Source organism: Sprattus sprattus, assembly GCF_963457725.1.
Source record: "Sprattus sprattus genome assembly, chromosome: 16".
Classification (NCBI taxonomy): Eukaryota; Metazoa; Chordata; class Actinopteri; order Clupeiformes; family Clupeidae; genus Sprattus; species Sprattus sprattus.
Genome location: NC_137914.1, coordinates 5850968 through 5873764, shown reverse-complemented (window position 1 = coordinate 5873764; position 22797 = coordinate 5850968). Strand labels below are relative to the sequence as shown.

General features: G+C 42.9%; 4 protein-coding genes across 5 annotated transcripts in view; 1 reads left to right on the top strand and 3 right to left on the bottom strand.

The window, feature by feature from the left end:
* fmn1 (formin 1) overlaps positions 1-5014 on the top strand; it is a gene marked incomplete at both ends in the record, with an annotated part of 23616 nt that extends 18602 nt beyond the window's left edge. The window contains 5 exons of the mRNA XM_080854480.1: positions 955-1047; positions 2913-2964; positions 3616-3765; positions 3913-3994; positions 4970-5014. Of these exons, the coding sequence (XP_080710606.1) occupies positions 955-1047; positions 2913-2964; positions 3616-3765; positions 3913-3994; positions 4970-5014 (422 nt within the window). The remainder of the gene's footprint in view (positions 1-954; positions 1048-2912; positions 2965-3615; positions 3766-3912; positions 3995-4969) is intronic.
* A 1368-nt stretch (positions 5015-6382) lies between these two features.
* Positions 6383-7345, bottom strand: grem1a (gremlin 1a, DAN family BMP antagonist; the record flags this gene model as incomplete). Its single annotated transcript, XM_080853677.1, has 2 exons — positions 7211-7345; positions 6383-6917 (listed from the first exon to the last, which is right to left on the bottom strand). The coding sequence occupies exons 1-2, from the start codon at positions 7240-7242 to the stop codon at positions 6383-6385; spliced, it is 567 nt and encodes a 188-aa protein (XP_080709803.1). The 5' UTR covers positions 7243-7345.
* A 227-nt stretch (positions 7346-7572) lies between these two features.
* On the bottom strand, positions 7573-10973 carry scg5 (secretogranin V; the record flags this gene model as incomplete). The annotated part of the gene is made up of 5 exons (XM_080853412.1): positions 7573-7783; positions 7985-8038; positions 8802-8920; positions 10423-10572; positions 10751-10973. The coding sequence occupies 5 exons, from the start codon at positions 10971-10973 to the stop codon at positions 7673-7675; spliced, it is 657 nt and encodes a 218-aa protein (XP_080709538.1). The 3' UTR covers positions 7573-7672.
* Positions 10974-18376: 7403 nt separating this feature from the next.
* On the bottom strand, positions 18377-22439 carry actc1a (actin alpha cardiac muscle 1a). Of its 2 annotated transcripts, none has more exons than XM_080853546.1 (9): positions 22388-22439; positions 20926-21076; positions 20530-20658; positions 20169-20279; positions 19963-20047; positions 19508-19669; positions 19163-19354; positions 18748-18929; positions 18377-18627 (listed from the first exon to the last, which is right to left on the bottom strand). In XM_080853546.1, exons 2-9 carry the CDS (start codon positions 21052-21054, stop codon positions 18484-18486), a joined length of 1134 nt encoding a protein of 377 aa, XP_080709672.1. In that variant the 5' UTR covers positions 21055-21076; positions 22388-22439; the 3' UTR covers positions 18377-18483. The 2 variants fall into 2 exon arrangements, with proteins under 2 accessions (XP_080709672.1, XP_080709671.1); XM_080853545.1 differs by having other exon boundaries at positions 20926-21104; positions 22388-22434.
* Between the last annotated feature and the right edge of the window lie 358 nt (positions 22440-22797).

Sequence of the window (22797 nt, the reverse complement as noted above, 5' to 3'; positions counted from 1 at the left end):
CTTGTGAGCTGGGGCGAAAGTGTTTGAATGTGTTTGTTTTCCTTGAAGACCGTAATAACGATTTTACTGTGCACATATGAGTCCTGTGCCGCACTGTACTACGTCGATTGGCTGCACGACAAACAAAGTTTTAACGTCAACTTTGTTTCAAAAGTGCTTAACAGGGCATAAATTAACAAAAATGGCTTTGAGAGGAATGGAAAACATGGCACTTTTGTGAAAGCGTTTCACTGGCAGCCACACACACACACACACACACACACACACACACACACACACACACACACACACACACACACACACACACACACACACACACACACACACACACACACACACACACACACACAAACACACACACACACACACCCACACACACACAGCTGTGATGTTTAGACCTTTAGCTGATCACCAGGGACCACCAGACAGTACCACTGTTTACATGCAGGTGAGTGACCCTCTTCAGCAGAGAAAAGGCTCTCTTTCCATACATATAACCCAGCTGAAAGGTACACTTCGACCTGCAGGTAACAGCCTCCACAGTTTACACAAACGGCGAATGAAAACAGTATTCTTTGTAATCTAATCCGCCGGGCTGCATATCGAGCATGTCCGCTCCCATCAGGGTGTATTATGACTGTGGCTGGAGACTGGCTCCTGTGATTCTCTGATTGGATGGCGAGCCAAAGGGGACAAACAGAACAGGTCGGAGCCAGAGGCGGAACAGTGGTTATCCGTTATCTCTTGCCGCCATCGTTTTATCTAAACCGGCTCTATACAAGGGTAACCGTGGTGATAACCTTTGACTCTCATACAGGTGGAGCCCCATCACAAGGACTGTGTACATGGTGCTAGACTGACAAATGTGATGTGGTTTCAGGGGACCTGTAAAACCACTGATGATAAATGTATGTTTGCTGAAGAGTAAATATTCTTCTTTGTTTCTTTCTGTAGTTTGTGAACAAGATGTCAAAAGGGTATGCGCCAGTTCCTCTGAGGAGCACCTCCATCCATTCAAAGAGAACATGGAGAGTTTTATATTAAATGGTAAGTTTGGTCAGTCTGCACGGCACAAAAAAATGCTGGGGGAGTTTTATATTAAATGGTAAGCCTGGTCAGTGTACAGTGCACAACGGATGGAGGGAGAGTTTTATATTAAAGGCACCCAGTGCAACTTTCGAGGCTAAAAAGTAAACATTCAATTTCTAGTCTTTTTTACACGTAGTACGTTTCAATAACTCCATACCATTACATATCGACATTCAAGGAGCAAAGATGAGACGTCGTTGTGTGGTGAGAACTGATAGAAAATCGTAAACAACAACAATCGGCGCCATTTTTCCCCCAAATCTTTATTTATTGGTGCCACCAATAAATAAAGCAGGATTCCAGTCAATGGAAAAATGGCCTCTCCCCACCGGCGATTGTTGTTGTTCTATCAGTTCTCACCACACAACAACGTCTCATCTTTGCTCCTTGAATGTCGATATGTAATGGTATGGAGTTATTGAAACTTACTATGTGTAAACAAGACTAGAAATTGAATGTTTATTTTTCGAGTCTCAAGCCTATAAAGTTGCACTGGGTGCCTTTAAATGGTAACTTGGTCAGTGTACAGTGCACAGCAGATGGAGGACAAATGTCCACTCAGTGCTGGCTTATGACAGATGTTTTTGCCAGAGAGGATGCTTTTACAAATATGTTGAATGTTATGCTTATGGTTTTGCAGGGGCCACATTGTCCTTTTTTTCTTGGATAGTCATGACATGCTGCACAATACCTCTTAAACAAGCTTTTCATTGAAAATTAGAATAAGAAAACCTTTAAATAGAGAATACAGATTCAAAATGTAAATCACGCCTACATAAAGTTATTGTTTTGTGGGCCCACTGTTTATGTCTAATCTTAGACCAGGTCTGTTTTTTGCTGTGTTTTCATAAGCCACTGTCTGCAGTCAGTAGTAGGACTGGATCAGCGGCTCTTCCTCCCCCTCCCCCTCCCCCTCCCTCTTTGCTGGGCCCAGACCATAATTATTCCATTGTCTCTTAAACATTGACACTGATCCTGTTGCTATGGTGAATATCAGTGACTGGCCCTTTTTGGGAACGGGGAGGTGGGTGGGTGATAACTGTCTGTGGTCCTCGCGGCCAGGGCTAGATAGCTCCCAGTTCTGTCCTGTTGGCAGACATAGTAGATAGGGATCAGGGAGATTTTGGCAATGACTGGGACTTTTGAGTGTAGGTCGAGCAGAGCACCTTAGAGACTCTGTGAGTCTGAAATTGCTCTTAGGGGTCAATGGGCTAAAATGGCTCCATTATGGCAATACAAAACTGTAGGTAGTGAGTCTGCCTGTGATTTTACTGGCAGGACAAGGCAATGGGACTGTGGCGACAAGAAAGGCCTTTTTGTTCTGACTGCACGTGTAATGGCTGGTTTTAAGAGACCAAATTGTTGTCTGGCTCCATTTCAGTGTGATCATGATAGGTTTCATCGCAAGTAGACATGGGCAGTGACAGAATCACTCGCACAGGAATTTAAAATGAACTCATAGTGCCCAATTAAATGGAGATGTACTCTTGTACGTTTGCTATTTAAGATTATTTTTAAATTCGTAAACATAAGGAATTTGTGTCCGAGACAAGGATTAACCATAGGCTGAACCAAATTGCTTTTTGAATTGGGTGTGTCCTTTCAAAGCGCTGTCTACATCTCAGCTAAGTCACTGTCTGAAATACTTTATATACTGAAATACTTAATATTTTGTATACTGCATTTAGTTGTCCTTAAGTGCACCTGCTATGTTATACACTGTACACATAATTGAATCAAACTTAACTTAAACTGTGTGCTGATTATGTTTGAACTACTGAATTATTATGTGTTGACCAAATGTGGTTGTGCTTGACCTGCAGCACAGCAAGAGCACAGTGCATCAGAGCTTCAGTTGGTGTGTGCGCAGAAAAGGTATGAAATTGATAATAACATTTTAAATTTACAATTGACTAAATATATTGTTAATATATGTACCATCTATACTAATATATTGTTAATATATCTCCCATCTATACTAATAGCTCCACTCGTATTGTGTTGGTGTGGTACATTCACATTCAGGCCAATGATCTATTTTGACTATGCTACTGCTATAGGCTACTTGAAGTTAATCTGGTGAATTGCACTGTTTATTGGCTCACCTCAGGTCTTTTCTCTCTTGTCTGCCTTGTGTTCTCCTGCCTGCCTCGTGTTCTCCTGTCTGCCTCGTGTTCTCCTGCCTGCCTCATGTTCGCCTGCCTTGTGTTCTCCTGCCTGCCTCGTGTTCTCCTGTCTGCCTCGTGTTCTCCTGTCTGCCTCGTGTTCTCCTGCCTTGTGTTCTCCTGTCTGCTTCATGTTCTCCTGCCTCGTGTTCTCCTGCCTCGTGTTCTCCTGCCTGCCTCGTGTTCTCCTGCCTCGTGTTCTCCTGCCTCGTGTTCTCCTGCCTCATGTTCTCCTGCCTCGTGTTCTCCTGTCTGCTTCGTGTTCTCCTGCTTCATGTTCTCCGGTCTGCCTCGTGTTCTCCTGCCTCATGTTCTCCTGCCTCATGTTCTCCTGCTTCATGTTCTCCTGTTGCCCCTGTAGCTTCCATGACCTGGTGGTTTACTTTGGGGTGAAGCCCAAGTCTGGCGAGAGGGAGGTGATGCCTGGCCAGGTCTTCATGCTCTGGTTTGAGTTCTGCGGAGACTTCAAGACGCGCTGGAAACGGGAGAGCAAGAACATCTCCAAAGAAAGGTGAGAAAAAGGGATGCGTGCGGTATGTATGCCCTGTGTGTGTGTGTCTGTGAGTGTGAGTGTGAGTGTGAGTGTGAGTGTGAGTGTGAGTGTGTGTGTGTGTGTGTGTGTTTTAATGTGTGTCTATATATGATCATTTGTTTGCAGGCTAAGAGAGGCCCAGCAACGTGTCAAAAACATCACCGGAGAAAAGAAGGTGGAGACCAGGAAGGTCCATGCCAACAGCCTGGTGAGTGAACCCCTTATCCTTAACATTGGTCATGGGGTGAACCCCTTATCCTTACATTGGTCATGGGGTGAACCCCTTATCCTTAACATTGGTCATGGGGTGAACCCCTTATCCTTAACATTGGTCATGGGGTGAACCCCTTATCCTTAGCATTGGTCATGGGCAGTGGTGGAGACGTGGGTATACTCTTATTTTATTATAGACGTGGGTATACTCTTATCTTATTTTATTTTTAAGCAGCCCATACAGCACAGGATAAACGCCCTGTTTTGAGAAGTGGGTATACGCAATGCTGACTGAAAAAGAAGTGGGTATACTCCGTATACCTGCGTATACCCTTGACTACACCACTGGTCATGGGGCGTTTGCGGATCGGGCACTTTGAGGCCAAAAGTGAGTGCCCTGGTCCAAGAGTTCATTGCCTAATGTTATACTTCCCAGGATGAATTCTCCAGCATAGCAACAGCCACTGAAATAGATAGGAGTGGTAATACATGACCTGCATGGGTATTTGTTAGGTTAATAGCCTCAAAATATAGTTTTAACATACAGAAGTGGTAATATGTAAGTTGTCATGATTTAGTTAAGGTAGGTTAGGTAGGTGATGAAGGTTTTGTCCATTAGAGCTGAAAGGGGGGGGGTGTCCCCTATTGAATGTTAGCCAAATAAAGTTTATACCGGCCTTGCATTTGGTACGTTGACTTTATTCAAATAATGTTTAACCAATTGCATTGATACTGGTTTGCACAAATGCACCCTTACCATCAAGTATCTCCATTAAATACTGTCGAGGCACTTAAAAAGACTGCCGGCAGTTTCTGACAGTACATAAAGCATGGATAAACAGGATTCATTAAGAATATATGGTTGTCTCTAAAGAATGAACACACCTTTGTATTTCTTTTTAAAACAAACAATACTAGAAATGTATTTCCATGACAACTGCGGGGACATAACATCCCTCTTCTCCAACAGAAGGAACGGTTACGCCAGAAAGAGGCCAGCCTGGGCTCCAGTTAAGAACCAGGAAGGGGATGGCGGAAACGGAACGGAACCGGAATGCTAAGGACTCCAAGTCTGCATGGTCACATTCCTTCTGTTGTTTGGGACTCAGGGTCTGGTCAGTCACCCCTCTGGGGGTCTGTGGTCGCATCCCAGCCCCCTGACCCTGCCCCCAAAACCTGGGCATCAGTTTAGGGACATGTGTGTGGGACTGTCTGCGTGGCAGAGGCACAGCGTACTGCTGGCACTGGAAGGGAAGAGCATTGAGGAAGGCCTGATAGGCGACAGGAGTAAGCACTTTGACTGGATGGTTTTGTATTGGTGTATTAAGTTGTCTCTAATAACTTAACAATGAATGTTGCAATGTTGTTGTTGGAAACTTCTGATTGTAAAATATGAAAACTGCACAATTCCCTGTAGTGGTCTTAATGCAACTAGGCAGTATGGATCGATTTTCAAGTTTTATTCTAAATCAGTACCTTTCTCGTCAATGCTAAACATTTAACTGAATTACAATATTTTCAAGTATTCAAAGTGTTTTATTAATAGTGTATATTCTACATTTTTTTCTGTATATTTGAAAATGAAATTAATAAATATCTTGTACAGCATTGGAATATTCAAATACAAACAACTTGCACTCTGTGTATCTTCAAAATAACCCACTATTCTTCAACCATCATGTAAAGTAAACCAATATTAATAACCATTATTCATTTTCTGATATGGCAACATTATTAATGCCTGACAGTTACACGTGTTTGAAAACTAGAACATTATTATTTAAAAATATAAATTCTTCTTAAAAGTACTTTTCTGGAAAAAACTATATTTCACTAGCATAGCCATACATGTGAAAAGTAATGACAGCGATTTCAAGATGTAAAAATACGTTTATTCCAAAAGTATACAACATATATACATTTAATAAGGTATTAAAGAGATAAATCAAGTAACATAAAAGGGACTTTATGTGACATTCATCACAATGACTACCACTGAGATTAGTTTAGCGTGCATTGTTTAGAAAAATCCACACAGTGGAAATACGATAGTGATTGACACATCTCTGTCTTGTATAGCTCGGATGTGCTCCTACAAGGTTTCCAACCTTTTCCCCGCACTGAGAATATCAGTTATATGAGCAAGCAAGTATGGCACGAAGGAAGGCTTATGTTAATTATGCGCAGCCGGTAGTTTACATGCATTTGGACAAACTGGACTGTCAGTTTACCGACCAACGCACTTGTGTGGCACAAGGGCTCTGGTGCCGATTCATTTCAAACCGCTGTCTCCTGTCTTAAGTCCTTTCATCTTTCATCAACCTTTGTCTCGGATGAACATAGCAGCCCTTTCAAAAAAGCTCAAAGAAAGCGAGTTAGGAGTTTAATCCAGATCTATGGACGTACAGCGACACTGTTTTACGCGCTGGACGCGTTTCTTCTTGGTATTCGGTTGTTTCCCGGGACAGAATAAAGTGTACGTTAAAGTGGTGAAGCTCTTGGGCTTACAAGTTGAACATGATTGGAAAGCGCTGTCCTCCTGATAGACGTGTCGAGGAATGTAAAAAGAGTTGCACTGCCCATAGCAGAAACGGTTGATGATGGTGCGGCTCACGCACCCTTCTTCGTGGATGGTTTGTTTGAGGGGCTGTGTTTTGCACCAGTCTAGCTTCAGATAGCGGCGCTCCGTGACGTGAAGAGCCTCTTGGCTAGAATCCAGAACCTCCTCAGCGGGCGTAGGCGGCCCCATCCCTCTGAAGATGGTTTGTGGTGTCTGCGGCAATTGTTCCGACTGGTTAGGGTTGTATTTATTGGGATGGGGAATGGCGCCTTGAAATCCCCCGGTCCCTCTGCCCCTCGCTGGGCTCAGAAGTAGCCAGAAGACCACGACCGCAGCGATAGTTGTGTCTCTCTTCATCCTTGGATGGAGATTAAAAGCACTTTATGTTAGACACTGCTTCATGGAAATTTGTAATCGAATTTAACCGCTTTGCTTTGCGCGGAGACGTTTGTGTAAAACAAATGGAGAATTTCGAAAAGTGAACAAACGCTCAACACTCCAAATACAACTGGAAATCTGTAAAATATTCCATGAGCAAAATAAATGTACGTTTTATACGAGAATTTGGTCTAACAAAATTGTCATCAGCGCATACACATAGATTCACAGTGGCAAGTTACAATCAGTACACCTGAAAATGTTTGCGCTCACCTGTCGAACGTATGGCCACAAGCAGAAAACATGACCTGGTGTTCTTAGCAAGTCGAAGGGGCACCGGAGTGATGAAAACAAACACTGGACGAAACAGTAATGTAAAAAAGTTCATCTACAGCTTCTCTAGTTCAGATAGAAAGCACACACTAAGAGTTGTGCCACCATCGAGATGTCCCATTTAAATACATTGGCTTTGCATGATGCAGAGATGTCCACGCCCCCACATTTATCCCCCTCCCTCAGAGGGGGAAACAAAACAAAAAAACAAAACAGTCGACAGGGCCAGAGGAGTGCATAAGAACATAGATTTTATTAGATAGAATTTCAGTATACAGCAATCCCAACACAGATGTGAGCACAATGCCTTAGGTGTTTTGAAATTGAGTGACTAGTTAAAATATATTTTTGACTTGACATACACTGTTTTAACTTTGTAATATAGTAATGTGATGTCTGGGTTTAGGGCTTAGGGATGCTGGTCACTGTGTCTTCTTCCTGAGAGAAATTTGGGACTGATTTCTTGGCCACCACGTTGTCAAGACGCTTCCCCCTCAGGTATGGGTTGACGCTCTGAAATATCACAGGGCGAGACATGTTTGTGTTGATACTAGTTTCGGTTGGGTAAATGTGAAGTCAGTGGACTGGCTGAATTTCTCCCAGTCCCCAAATTCATCTCTCCCCTCTAAACCCATCCCACACAGGAAATCATGTGGTTTAAGAAAGATCACACAACAGATTTTCAGACAACGTCAAAGACAGACAACAATATACCCTTTTTCTTCTCTTTGGTCCACTCTTCAGTTTTTCATACAACAGCTCCTTGTTCTAAAAGAAAAGAAAGGAAAAAGTTCAACCTCTGTCCTCTGAGAGCAAATTGCTTTGTTTTGTATTAGGCAATAAGACATCGTTTTGTTTTTCCAAATACTTTCAATAGTTTAGTAAACTGCCCTGGCAATAGTTTAGTATACTGCCCTGGCTGAAAGGAAGTCATAATTTTTTACAGAGGGATTTAGTCAGCAAAAGATCAGCCTTCGAGTAAAATTATATTCTGTAAAAAAACAAATATATTTATAACCATTCAAAATGTCTGGCAGTTTGATTTCAGGTGACTTTCCCATGAAGCTGTATACACACACATACACACACATACACACACATACACACACGAGACGAGAAGTCTGAACAGTATATCTCAATGTACAGGATTATGAAAGCCATACTACCAGTAATACAAACTTATCAGACTACTTCATCAGTTATCAAAGAGAATGCAGGATAAGAAAGGAAAACTGCTGAGCGCAAAAAAAAGAGTGTGTACCCCCAGCGAGACAAACTGCAGGAGTTCTAAGACTAGGTCAATCAAATGGCGGTCATTTCACCATTTCAGTGCGATGGTGGCCGTGCACTAAAGTGACTTAAAAGAGTGAAGTAAGTGAGTCACTGTTCAGATGGGCATCTTCATCTGTTTCCACCACTTTCAGAACAAATGGCAGTCAGCTCATGGTTACATTGAGAAAAATCCATACAAAAAATACAAGAATACTTTATGAATTGGCTAAGATTTTGGCCTTGAAGGATGAGGACTCACCCACTGAGGACTGGCCCGTGCTGGATAGTCGTGCTCTGGGTCGTAGAGGTGCTGATGCTTCTGGAACTCACGGCTGAACTCTGCAGTGTCTGGGGCGTTCTCCAAACACTCATCGGCTGCTGAAACAAAGACTCAAAACATTCACCCAGGACAGAACACCATGGCTCAAGGCACATGAAAACATCCATTTGGATTAAAATACTACAGGCTGTATTTTATCTAACAGCATATTAATAATACAATCCTCCAAGCAATATTTCATCTACAATATATCATCTAAACCAGGATGGGATATGCCCTGATTATATAGCAAGCAGGAATGAGCTGATGGACCTCTCAGAATCTATGCATCAAGTGCGACCCTCACTCTCTCCGCAGTGTCCCCACACCTAGCAACCGTTTACCTGCTTCTTTACAGATAACATTGTTGCCCGGCGAAACGGTCAGAAGATAAGGAAAGGAAAGGTGGAGCAGAGGGGGAGAGAATAAAAAAGAGACGCAGCTAAATGCTGCAAAATAAGTAACGTAAAAATAAGTAATGTTCAGCAGTAAGGGACCAGGTAAGTCAAAAACAGTAGCTTAAACACACACACAGTGTGACTAGCTAAGTAACTAATAACAAAATGGACTCTATACACAGTTTGCTCGCTTACCTCTTTGTGAAGGAACTATAGCCCTCCACAAATATTGGCACCCTTAGTGAATATGAGCTAAACAGGCTATAAAAAAAATATGTCTGCTGTTTATCCTCTTGGTCTTTCTCTCAAAAAAGACTGAGAGGATAAACAGCAGACATATTTTTTTATAGCCTGTTTAGCTCATATTCACTAGGGGTGCCAATATTTGTGGAGGGCACTGTATCAAAGCAATGATGAGTGCAACCTAGCAGTCATATGACATTGAAGTCAATATGTTTCAGCTAGTTCAAAATAGTAATCCTGGACTATGGATTTGCCAGCAATCCGTCATACCACATAAACTAGGGAAACTGCACACACTGTACAGCGATAAAGGCTAGAGTAACGTAACCATGACACCCCATTACAATTAACACAGTAGCCAGTGTGCCACAGGCAATGAAAGATCATTAGCGCCATCTGCAGGTGCACTATAACATTACAAGTTACTATAATGATGATGCTTAAATTAGTCATTTGAACATTTGAGTCAACTCTTTATTTAATTCTCTTTTTTTTAAAGTGTAGGCTAATTGTTTTGTGTGTCTAGCCTTGTACATAGTATGTGCTATGATTGGTGTATTCCTTGTACTGAGTTTTTAGGGTGCACCCATAGGCAATGCATACCTTGAAAACTCAAGGCAGGCTACTTGTTGGTCATTCTAAATGTTTTTGTATTTTGTAATCTGGATAACTTGCCTCCTAGATAAACATAGCGGCGAAATGTATAGTCTGGTACCCGTTACATCAACAAATAGGGTTCTCCTACAAAATGTACGGTCTGGTGGTCTGCATGAAAAGGGTGGCCTGGGATGGAGTTGAATATCCGGGCCTGAATTAATGTTTCAGTCTGCCACTGTACAGTACCACGAATAACCTTTGTTCAGGTCTATAGTTCACATTTTAATGGTTCCACAATATTGCATTCAATTTAAGATACAAACCTGTCTTTCCTAGCGGGCACGGGTTGGGGGGGTCAGGGTACCCATGGTCTTCACTGAAGTCTTTAGGGACGTTGTCCCCTGTCAACTCTGCCACAATATTGGGGATGTTGCCGTACGGCCCGAGATGTTGAAGGCCCTCATGTGCTCCCCCTGGTGAACAAATATTGAAACAACATGGCGAATCGGAGCTAGATCCACATCATCAACGTATTTTTGGTGTGGTGACAGATGATGATAATGATCTAATACGCAAATTATTTGAACGTCAATTTGCCCTGAAATGTATATCAAAAATAAAAATCAACCCTGGGTGTAAAAATTGGCTTACCTTGGATACTCTGGGGACCAACAATATTGGTGGCCTGATGTGCAGGATACTCTACCCTGGGGCGAGCGATGCCCAGCTGTTCCATCACACCATGAAGCAAGCGCTGAATCTCATCCTGTGACACTTGATCCGCCGTGCGGGGGCTGTGGCCTGACACAACGGCCAACATACCCACCACTAGGCTCAGAAAAACGGCAAGTGTCGTCCTGATTGTCGAATCCATCGCCAATCCTCACTAAAAAGAAAACAATTGAACGGCGCTTGGATATCAGATAATTTAACCAACTTGAACCAAACGGTTATAATTTTCTATTTTAAGTGGCGACCCCCAAAAGAAAGACTAGATATTGATTTACGAATGAACCCATGATTTAGCTGTGACAAACAGTCATTACGTTAAAGTCTAAAAAAAAAAAGGTGTAGGCCTATTACTGTCTTCAACTGCTGAAAAATGTAGCTTACATGTAAAGGTTCGTAGGTAGTTGGCATATGCCTAACTCGGGCAGTAGCCTATAGGTTCATCAAGAAAATTAACAAAACAAAATACCCATTGTCGGACTATCGTCACTTTTATAGCCCGTGGTCCAAATTGCCACCATTTTATTTTCTTTTTTATTTGTTTGCATCAGCAACCTCGTAATAATGACAACCATATGGGGAAGCGCTCTCTGTCTCTGCGCAGTGGGCAAATAAACAGCAATGCCAGATCTAGACCACTGAAAAGATGGAGGATGCACCAGTCACCAGCAAGACACGCTCCGTCTAACATAACGCCGTCACTGTCGTTAAAACGGTACATGTGCAAACAGATTAAGTAGCTGTAAGAATAGTCAAAAACGTATAAAATGGTGGCGATGTTTACTCACGATGCAGTGTGGATGGTGTGAAATAAAACAGGTACAGCGAAGGATGCAGTCCCGTCCACTGCCTACATTACCACAGTTGCTACGCACTCCTATGACAGCCGTCTCCTGGATCGCCATTGGTTCACTCAGATGGGAAATTACGTTCGCTGCATTTCAGCCAGGTGGTATATTTCAGAGCCATGTTTTCTATGGCTCTGGTATATTTATTTCTGGCGCTAAGGCTACCTCTTCAGTCTTGGCATATACATTGCCCTCCACAATTATATAAGCAAAACATGCTATGAAAAAAAAATCTTTGCTGTTTATCCTCTTGGTCTTTCACTCAAAATATTCACAAACATCTTACCTTTTCATTGAAATAAAATTATTGAAAGAAAAAAAAACTGTTGACATTAAATAAATATGTTTCCCCAAAACATGTGTGCCACAACTATTCGCACCCCTAGAAAAATCTTACAATTAAAATCTAACTGAAGTATATTTCCAGCCATGTTTTACATTTTAAGTTCACCTGTTTGATTAGGAACTCTTAATAGGTCAACCATGACTTCCAGTTCCACTGGCGTAGAAATATGAGGTGACACAGGCCAAATTCTATTTGTCATTCATCACTATGGGAAAGACCCAAGAACACATTGGCAATATGCGGCGAAAAGTTCCACTATCATGGAAATAATTAAAGAGTTTAAAGCGATAGGATATGTTAAGAATCAGCCTGGAAGAGGACTTGTGTGTACATTGACCCCACGCACCGTGAGGAGGATGGTTCGATTGGCAAAAGAATCTCCCAAGGATCACAGCTGGAGAATTGCAGAGGTTAATTGAGTCTTGGGGTTAGAACGTTTTCAAAACTACCATCAGACACCTACATCATTGCAAGTTGTTTTGGAGGGTTGCCAGAAAAAAGCCTCTGCTGTCAGTCAACAACAAACTAAAACGCCTACAGTTTGCAAAATGTAAGTCAGTCTTTCAATGGGCCCAAGTTATATGGTCAGATGAGACCAAAATAAAGCTTTTTGGCAACATCAAAGGTGGTTTTGGCGTAGACAGAAAGATAGCCATACAGAAAAGCACCTCATACCCACTGTGAAGTATGGTAGCAGATCTTTGAATTTTTGGAGCTGTTTTTTTTCTTGTTAGGATACATGGTATCTTGGACTCCATATTAAATGAATACCTAACAGCCCCCTCTAGTGAGCTTAAAATGGGCCGTGGTTGGACCTTCCAGCAGGACAATGATCCGCACTGTAGACTCATCTATGAATACACCTTCAGGTTCTTCCACCAGCAAACATGGACACACAGAATGGCAATGCGCAGACTTTAATATTCCTTTTGATACAAAAACACACGGAACAATGCTGCAATTTCACATATTGATACAATTTGGGATTACAGTCAGACAACAATCTGATTAAAAACAATCATGAATAATAGTTATGATAATAACAATAAAACACTTAATCTTAAAACAAATTATTTAACTACACTACAACCACACAGTAAAGAACTGAAACAATTTAGACTGAGAGAAATCATAATAGTTTTACTAAACCTACGCCAAAGTTGTGAAACAATTGTGACAGTCTCAACACATGACAAAAAAACACAACTCTATATATAAAACACCTAAACTCAAGACAGAAAATCTCATCAGAGGCCAATTTATTTAATTTCTAGCCTGCCTCCAGAGGAATAGAGAGAGTGTATGTGTGTGTGTGTGTGTGTGTGTGTGTGTGTGGGGCAGTCTAGCTATTGTTAAGCGCCTTCATCTATGCCTCGTAGCAGCCCCTCATAAGCCAACCCTGTCCTTACAACCCCTCTCTATGAAGGAGTTTATCCTCTTCACATACTTGTAAACAGGGGTCCTCTGAAAATTAATAGGAGATCGGAATGCTTTTGGTGTTAGGGATCTGAAGTTAAGTCTGCTGAAGATTTTAACGTGGGCTGCCACCCTGCCTGTGGGAAGCCTTGTGGCTGTCGGTGTGCCCAGCACGATCTCTGAGGCACTAGTGCTTGGCTCCAGCAGACGCACACGCTCTTGGTCCTGGTGAGGGGCTGATCCACATGCAGTGTTCGCAGTAGTGTCTGACAGCATCTCCAGCTGCTGGATAGCCTCCACTAAGGCGTCGCTGCTTTGGTCAAGTCGTACGTCGTAACCACCACCGCCGCCGCCTTGAGTCGTTTCTTGAGTTGTTTCTGCATATTTGGACTCATTCAACTCGGTTGCCTGATAAATGGGGGTCGTAAACAGTGCTGCTCTAGCTATAATGGGGGTCGTAAACTGTGACGCTCCTGTATCCACGTGAGACAACGGAGTCCTCCCTGCAAACAAAGGGGAGTCACATGGTGACGAGGTGGGAGCTGAACATGCCGGGACTTCCTCTCCGACATGTGGATTGACTTGCGATGTGTTATTGTTTTGAGAATCCTTAAGCACACTACCACCATCTTGGATGAAACCACTCGTTTTAGAGGGGGAAGGTTCAGGCTCCACCATATGCCCTGGGTCAGAGGCACAGCACAGCACCCTCAGTAAGCCGGAGAGAGAGATTTTTCTTGGAGCACCGTCAGGCTTCAGGAGCTTTTCCGTAGTAGTCATTCCCAGAGGTGTCTCAGCAGAACAGCTTGGTGATGACCAAGCTGTTGGGATCGCTGGGTGATGATCCTCTTGTTTGCTTGTTGACAAACAGCGGATGTTTTCTTTAACAGTTCTACAAATAAGAGAAGACTAATTTGACCAATTTAGATTTTTAAAGACTAATTTTAAAATGTGTCTGTTAATATGAGTGTATACTAAACAGTTGTGAAAGTTGAAAGTTTTGAATAAAGGTATTTTTACCATAACCTATACCTAACCTTTTGACCTTTTCTACCTAAACCTTTACCTATAACTTACCCATTTGTACCTATACTTTTACCTATAACTTACCCATTTGTACCTATACTTTTACCTATACCTTACCCATTTGTACCTATACTTTTACCTATAAATTACACATTTGTACCTATACTTTTACCTATAGCTTTCCCATTTGTACCTATACCTTTACCTATAACTTACCTTTTGACCTTCTGGTAGACAGATGCACATCTGTTTATTTTTGTTGAGCCGCTAGATCTTTCGTTTTCAGCTACCAGAGGACATGAAGCGGTTGACTCTTCAGATACAAGAAAACAAGTAAACACTTGAAAAAGCAAATCATTCACTGGACAGGAAAATACATATTGTGTGTGTGTGTGTGTGTGTGTGTGTGTGTGTGTGTGTGTGTGTGTGTGTGTTTTACCCGAGTTGAAAAGAACACGTGGGAGCATTCCCAAACAGAAGCTGTGTCTCTCTCTAGGTCTCTGCTTTCTGCCCCGGCACCGTTCCTTCGAAGGCTGAGAGGAATGCCCTCCGAGTCCAGGAGTCACCTGCACTGGTTTTGGCAAAACTGAACCACACATACGCAAAAGATACATTTGGTACGTGTGTGATCCATACTCTTAAGGCTGATAGGGATAATATTTAGAACAGTGGTTCTTAATCTTATTGGAGGTATTGAACCCTGCAAGCTTCATCAGTGCATTCGCCGAACCCTTTGTAATTTGAAAAATAAAATATGATTTCTTCAAAACATAGGTATGTATAAAAACGCCCCGACATTGCTAGTGTGAATCGGGCTATACTGTGTGTGTCTTGACCCCTGCCGAACCCCTGAAAGTGACTCAACGAACCCCTGGGTTTCAATCGAACCCAGGTTAAGAACCACTGCTTTAGAACATCAAGTACCTGCATCAGAGACTCTTCGTCTCCTCTTCCGACTCAGGTCCATGTCTATCCCCTCTAACAGACATGCATCCAGTAGAGAGGGGACCGAGTTTATAACAATCTCAGGGATGACACCTAGACAAAACCGTCTACGTCATTAAAAGTCATATTTCTGACGGAGAGTATTGCTAAACACTCAATTTTTACAAAAAGGTTTGCAGTAGTTCTATGCTAACATACAATTACCTTAGTAAAGACACTTACAAACTGACTTAAGAAAAAAAAAAGAAATAGCTCTATGGTCATTTTAACTGGTTTTATAATAGACGTCTCTAACCAAACAGGTAATTTGACAAAGTGAGAGTCTTACCAATGTGGTGGGCATTTTCAATGAAGGTTTGCGTGACCGCAACTTTAAGCTTATCGTGGCCCTCAACAATCTTCAAACCGGTGTTGGAGGGGAAGAGGTTTGGAGCGAAGATCACTGACAAGTTATAAGCAGTCATTTTATTCTCAGTAGCTCTGAAACAAAACCACAAGGAAAGTTAAGAGATGGAACAAGGCAAGGCCAGTTACATTTAGTTATATGGGACATTTCATACACAGAGCCAATTGAATGTGCTCTACATTAATAAAAGCAAAATGAACATCCAAATTAAAAATGAAACCCGGTTGTGATTTATGGTAGCTGCACTTCTAAAAATTCATCCTGTAACTAAATGGAAGCCAGTGTGAAGATGTTAGAACTGGATTAATGTGCTCTGTTCTCTTGTTCCTGGTTAAAACTCTAGAAGCAGCTTTTTGAATGAGCTGTGGCTGTTTAATGGTCTTACTGGAAATAAAAGCATGAATGAGCTTCTCTTGGTCTTTTTGGGACACCACACCCTTGATTCTGGCTGTATTTTGAAGATGATTAAAAAGGCGGCTTTGGTGATTGCTTTGATATAGTTGGTGAAAAGGAGTTCTGGGGCTGTCTTTTTTTTGGGGGGGTGTGTAAGCTTGTCAACCATTACAAAAAAGAGTGCTGGTATTGCTGATACACAGGGCTGTAGTCTACGTGATACGCAGGTATACGCCGTATTACCACCTAAAACGTTCGTGGGTTTGCGTATATCCACTAAAACCTATGTCTCCACTAAAACCTAGGCCAGGGGGGAGCCGTGGCACCGACCCATCACAGACAGTATACCCACCACAGAAAACTAGACTACAGCACTGCTGATACATTGACAGTTAGTCATCATTAAACCTCTGGATTTCATGGACGACTGACTAACAGACACCTTTGTGAGAGCCTGTGGAGAAAGCTGGAGAGGAACCGAAGAGTGGCCGAGTTTCTCTCAGGCAGGAGACAGGACAGCAGCTGGGTGGCCGAGGACCTCTCCGTCTCAGTGGGGAGCTGCTGCGCTTGGAGCAGGGCCTGGCTCAACTCTGCTGGAAAGATGGGGTCTGGCAGCTCGCGGAAAAACTGCTTCACCAGGCTCGCCACATCACAAGGGAGGGCTGTGGTTAGGCAGTCCTCCTCCTCCCCCTGATCCAGCTTGGCCTGTGGAGATGCGTCATGAGATGAATGCATCCATCTATCTCAGTGGTTCTTAACCTTATAGGAGGTACTGAACCCTGCAAGCTTCATTAGTGCATTCACCGAACCCTTCGTAATTGGAAAAATAAACATTGCTAGTGTGAACTGGGCTATACTCCCAGTTCGAACCCCTGAGAGTGACTCAACGAACCCCTGGGGTTCGATCGAACCCAGGTTAAGAACCACTGATCTATCTACACAATGGAGAAGAAAACACTGCACTCACCTTAAGTAATTTCAGACGAATGACAGAGCTGGATTTCCTGAACAAGCCCTCAGTGTCAGCATACTTTGAAAGGTGCTGGCAAGCGTCAACCAAAAAGCTGAGGGAAATTCAAGCAGAAAATCCATGTATAAAAGGGGCCTAACTTCGCTGTATGTCAGTTTAGACTGTCTGAAATTATGTGAATTTACCTTGGTACCAGTCCATACTCAGTTACAGCACATGCATACACCTTTTCCAGTGGGACACCATAAACTTTCTAGAGTAGGGAAAACAGTGGTAAGGATGAAATTAACTAGGTTCGGTTATCCTTTCTTATTCATGCTTTACACCAACCTACTCATCACCCCAATATTCACACAGTATCGCGCAGATTGTCAGATACTCTTTTTTTAAACCAGCGTCGCAGCATTGTATGAAAATGAACAAATCTAAACCGGTGCAGACCGAACTATCCTGGGATGGTGTCCTCGAGCTTGAATTGTGTTGGAATCTCAGGGGAGTCTTCAGCTTGATTCCATATACAACACGAAGATGCTGCAACACTGCCAAACGAATGACGTTGTGGTCGGATATCTTCATCCTTGGATTGTTTACAGGAGTATCTCCTCTCCCTGATTTACCGTTTCACCACACGCAAACTAATTTTATTCCCCATTACCAATTCATTGATGCAACACAGGTGTGTCTAGACCGGCGGACGGGCTGGACCCTGCCGCCATCGTCTCGCGATAATTCATATCAAAATAAACGAATTAAAACAGGTGCCGACCGAACTCTCATATTATGATACTTCGGCACATCAAATTGATGATTGTAGCTATGCTGTACTATGCTTACAATACATTCAACTTGCTAGGACACAATGTCTGTTTCAGTGCAATTCCACCGAGTAATCGTATTTCCTGTTCATTTCCGGTTCCAAGCATTTCAAAACAATATTTAATTTGTTTCACATCTTACATTGTTCTCGTAAAGGCCACGCTTTATACTTGCATATGTTGTTAAGTGGATTAGCAGGAATTAAGGCAACAATAGAATTAGCTTCATCTGGACTTTTAGGCCTAATTACTTGTCCACACTATCAGAATCTGAAATTCAACTTCAATACCTGTTTTTCAAATAGTTGCAATAGTTGTATTGACATGCTCAAATTCATACATTTGAATCTATTCAAATTCAAACAGATGACAGAAAGTTCATGTACTGTTATGGGCAGCTATTTTTATTAAAACAGGACATATATATACAGTAAACGGCACAGTACAAATGCAGACACAGATGTGGGTGGAGAGGGGTGGGTTTGGTTGCTTAGAAGCACTTCCTGTGGACAATGGAGGGGCCTGCCTCATCGTACTCCTGCTTGCTGATCCACATCTGCTGGAAGGTGGACAGGGAAGCCAGGATGGAGCCACCGATCCAGACGGAGTACTTACGCTCGGGGGGAGCAATGATCTAGAGGGGGGAGAGGAGGAGACAGTAGTTGAATACCAGGGCTTTTGTTGGTGAATGGAGTTTGCTGAAATGCAGTAAAGTGTATGGCAGTAGACTGAGAGAGATGGCACGAGATCTCACCTTGATCTTCATGGTGCTGGGGGCCAGAGCAGTGATCTCCTTCTGCATGCGGTCAGCAATACCAGGGTACATGGTGGTACCACCAGACAAGACATTGTTGGCGTACAGGTCCTTGCGGATATCAATGTCGCACTTCATGATGCTGTTGTAGGCAGTCTCATGGATACCAGCAGACTCCATACCTGTCAGGTAAAGCAGACAAAGTTATACCCCATAGTTCACCCAGGTAAGTGTGGTCAGTGATAGCTTCAGATTATACCCAAGAGGTTGATGCTCGTCTTTGTACGTGCACTTTTTTCTTTGAACGCCAGAGGGCAATACAGTACTAAATGTTGTAAAATGCAGTAACGCGAAAAATGATCTAAAACAGTTTGAATAAATGACTGTGTCCGTCACTGTCAAGATGAATACTCACCAATGAAGGAAGGCTGGAAGAGAGTCTCGGGGCAGCGGAAACGCTCGTTACCGATGGTGATGACCTGGCCGTCGGGCAACTCGTAGGACTTCTCCAGGGAGGAGGAGGAGGCAGCGGTGGCCATCTCATTCTCAAAGTCCAGAGCGACGTAGCACAGCTTCTCCTTGATGTCACGCACGATCTCACGCTCAGCTGTAGGATACATGATTCACGAAAGTGTGAGTAAGTAAACATTGAAATTTAAATAAGAAAAAATGTAAAGTTATTTAACACAAAAATGGTAAGTCTTTTCCTTTTTTGGGAAAGAGAAGACAGATTGACTTGTGAAGCCACGCAAGTTCTTACCGGTTGTCACGAAAGAGTAACCACGCTCAGTCAGGATCTTCATCAGGTAGTCAGTCAGGTCGCGACCGGCCAGATCCAGACGCATGATGGCGTGGGGGAGAGCGTAACCCTCATAGATGGGGACATTGTGGGTCACACCATCACCAGAATCCAGCACGATACCTAAGGATCAGTGAATGAATAGTGAGACTGGTGAAGATACTGGAATTGTGTACAACTGAAATGGACATCATGTCTTTTATTATGATCAAATTCTAACTGTGTTTATGTTGTATTATAACCATGTGGCCAACATAATATTGTATCTTGCAATGCTTAGTACTACACTTCAAGGTTTAGTAAAAAAAAAAGGTTGTAATGGAAAAAATCTAGTTAAAAGATTTCTCTTCCTATATATATATCTCATTTGATCGATTGAAATTGCAAGTGGTGAGTAAATGGCAGAATATACTGACCAGTGGTACGGCCAGAGGCATACAGGGACAGGACAGCCTGGATGGCCACATACATGGCAGGGACGTTGAAGGTCTCAAACATGATCTACGGGCAGAGGAAAAGGAAGAGAGGCATGTTAGCTACACCATCATAGATTCTGTCCAATCTGACAGACATTCGACCTTGAGGAAGTGTTTGGCTTGACAGTGCATGGACACCACCTCACCTGGGTCATCTTCTCCCTGTTGGCCTTGGGGTTGAGGGGGGCCTCAGTGAGCAGGGTGGGGTGCTCCTCGGGGGCCACACGCAGCTCGTTGTAGAAGGTGTGGTGCCAGATCTAAGGGGGTTGACAGGAGACAGGGAAGAGGTATTTAGACACAGAGGTCCTTGATTCTTTTATCACTCTTATTTGTTTACATGGCTATGAAAACAAGGCTTTTATTGTATTTATCTAACTCATGAGAGAGTTGAGAGTATAATGTAAATAAATATCACACATTATCACTTTAGCTGATCTTATTTAAATGGATTCACTTCCTTTCTGTCTACGTCTATGTGGGATGCAGTGTTTTGTTTTTTATACTAACCTTCTCCATGTCGTCCCAGTTGGTGATGATGCCATGCTCGATGGGGTACTTCAGGGTCAGGATACCCCTCTTGCTCTGGGCCTCGTCTCCCACGTAGGAATCCTTCTGTCCCATACCCACCATCACACCCTGTTGGGAAGAACATCATGCAGAATGTCAGATTTCATACCGACGCTACGACAATGTCAACAAATGTGCGTGTTCAGATGCAACAATATAAATAGTAAGCAAGTAAGTAAAGTTTATTTTTAGAGCACATTTAAACGCAGCTTGCACTGACCAAAGTGCTGTTCATAGTGCATTAGATATTGAAAGAATAATAAATATAAGACAAGATGTATATGTTTAGCGCTTGATAGTAGCAGGCAGTGGTGAGCTTATGTCGAAGTTGTTTACCTGGTGACGGGGCCTTCCAACGATGGAAGGGAAGACAGCCCGGGGAGCGTCATCACCGGCAAACCCAGCCTTGACCAAGCCAGAGCCGTTGTCGCACACAAGGGCGGTGGTTTCATCGTCGTCACACATGATTGGTCGGTTCTGGGATGGTCTGCAGCAAATCCAAACAAGAGCAGTGGCTGTGTTCAAAAGAGACGAGTCTACTCAGAAAACATTCTCTCACACCAATCGAGTTAACTATTTTAATCTAGGCTACTGGATTCACTTTGCATATTTGGCAGGTTTTATCACGTTTGTTATTCAGTCTAAAAGATAATACACTGAGACATTTCCAAGCCCCCACAAATTCAAGTGACTATTTTGAGCAGCAGCTCTTGTCATTCCAACCAGTGGCCCCCCTGAGCCAGGAGCCTATCAGTAGCTATTTCACAGCTGAGGGGGTTTGTTCGCTGACAGCTGATTGCAGAGCCTGCATCCAGCCACAGCTGTCCCCTCAGGGTAGGCAAGGCTAGCCCCACTGTGTACTGCGTGGAACATCTAGCACCCGCAGCTGTCCCCTCAGGGTAGGCAAGGCTAGCCCCACTGTGTGCTGCGTGGAACATCTAGCTAAAGTCTTTCTGCCTCTGAAAACAGCTCTCATCTGAGTGTTTAGCCTTGAGAGTGAGGTAGGCTACATCACAAGACTGACCTAGGGTGACCTGGCTCCAATACAAGACGAGATCACTGTTCACACCCGCGATGATTGTCACAAAACTATGCTACTCCTACAACCATCAGTCCTTGCTTCCAACATCCTCTGCATCAGACAACACAGTACAGACAAATGCCATGATATCCTTAATATACATTTACATTCAAAATTAGTCTCTTATCCTTCCACTGCTGTCGTTTGCTGGTGTGCAAAACACCCTTCTTTCTGTGTATACTCCTAAAGTAGGTACTAATCTGTCTGTGTATCATCCTGAGGTAGACACTATTCTTTCTGTGTATACTCCTAAAGTAAGTACTAATCTTTCTGTGTATCATCCTGAAGTAGACACTATTCTTTCTGTGTTTCCTTCTGAAGTAGACTCTAATATTTCTGTGCATCATCCTGAAGTAGGTAATATTCTTTCTGTGTATCCTCCTGAAGTAGGTAATATTCTTTCTGTGTATCCTTTTCAAGTAGACACTATTCTTTCTGCGTATCATTTTAAAGTAAACACTATTCTTTCTGCGTATCATCCTGAGGTAGACACTATTCTTTCTGTGTAGCCCCTGAAGTAGACACTATTCTTTCTGCGTATCATTCTAAAGTAAACACTATTCTTTCTGTGTATCATCCTGAAGTAGTTCATATTCTTTCTGTGTATCCTCCTTAAGTAGGTAATATTCTTTCTGTGTATCATCCTGAAGTAGACACTATTCTTTCTGTGTATCCTCCTGATGTAGTCCATAGACAGACAGGTTATAAGTCACTCACCAGTTGTGCCGCAAGACTGGAGTTTCCACTGGGACAGAGGGCGAGGGTCTCTGATGCTCCTTAAATAAGTCCATGCTTCAGGGGGGCAGCGGGGTAGAGGGCTAGGGGGCGGGACCTCGGGTTCGCACAAGTCCAAATAAGAGCTGCCCAAAAGTCTCCTGCATAAACGTGCATCCTGGAGTGCTTAGGGCCTTTGACAGGACGCCACTAAAATGGGGAGATGTTTCCTAGGAGACAGGAGTCCAGCCCTGTTATAAAAATAAGGTTGACCAGAGAAGTGAGAGCATTCTGTTTTTTTTATATAACATTTATATCCTCATTAAATGATACCAGTAAGATTACATGTGAAGAGTTTTCTTCTCTTTTTTCTCTTTATTTACGTGGTTGTCAATCCAGCATCGAGTGAACAC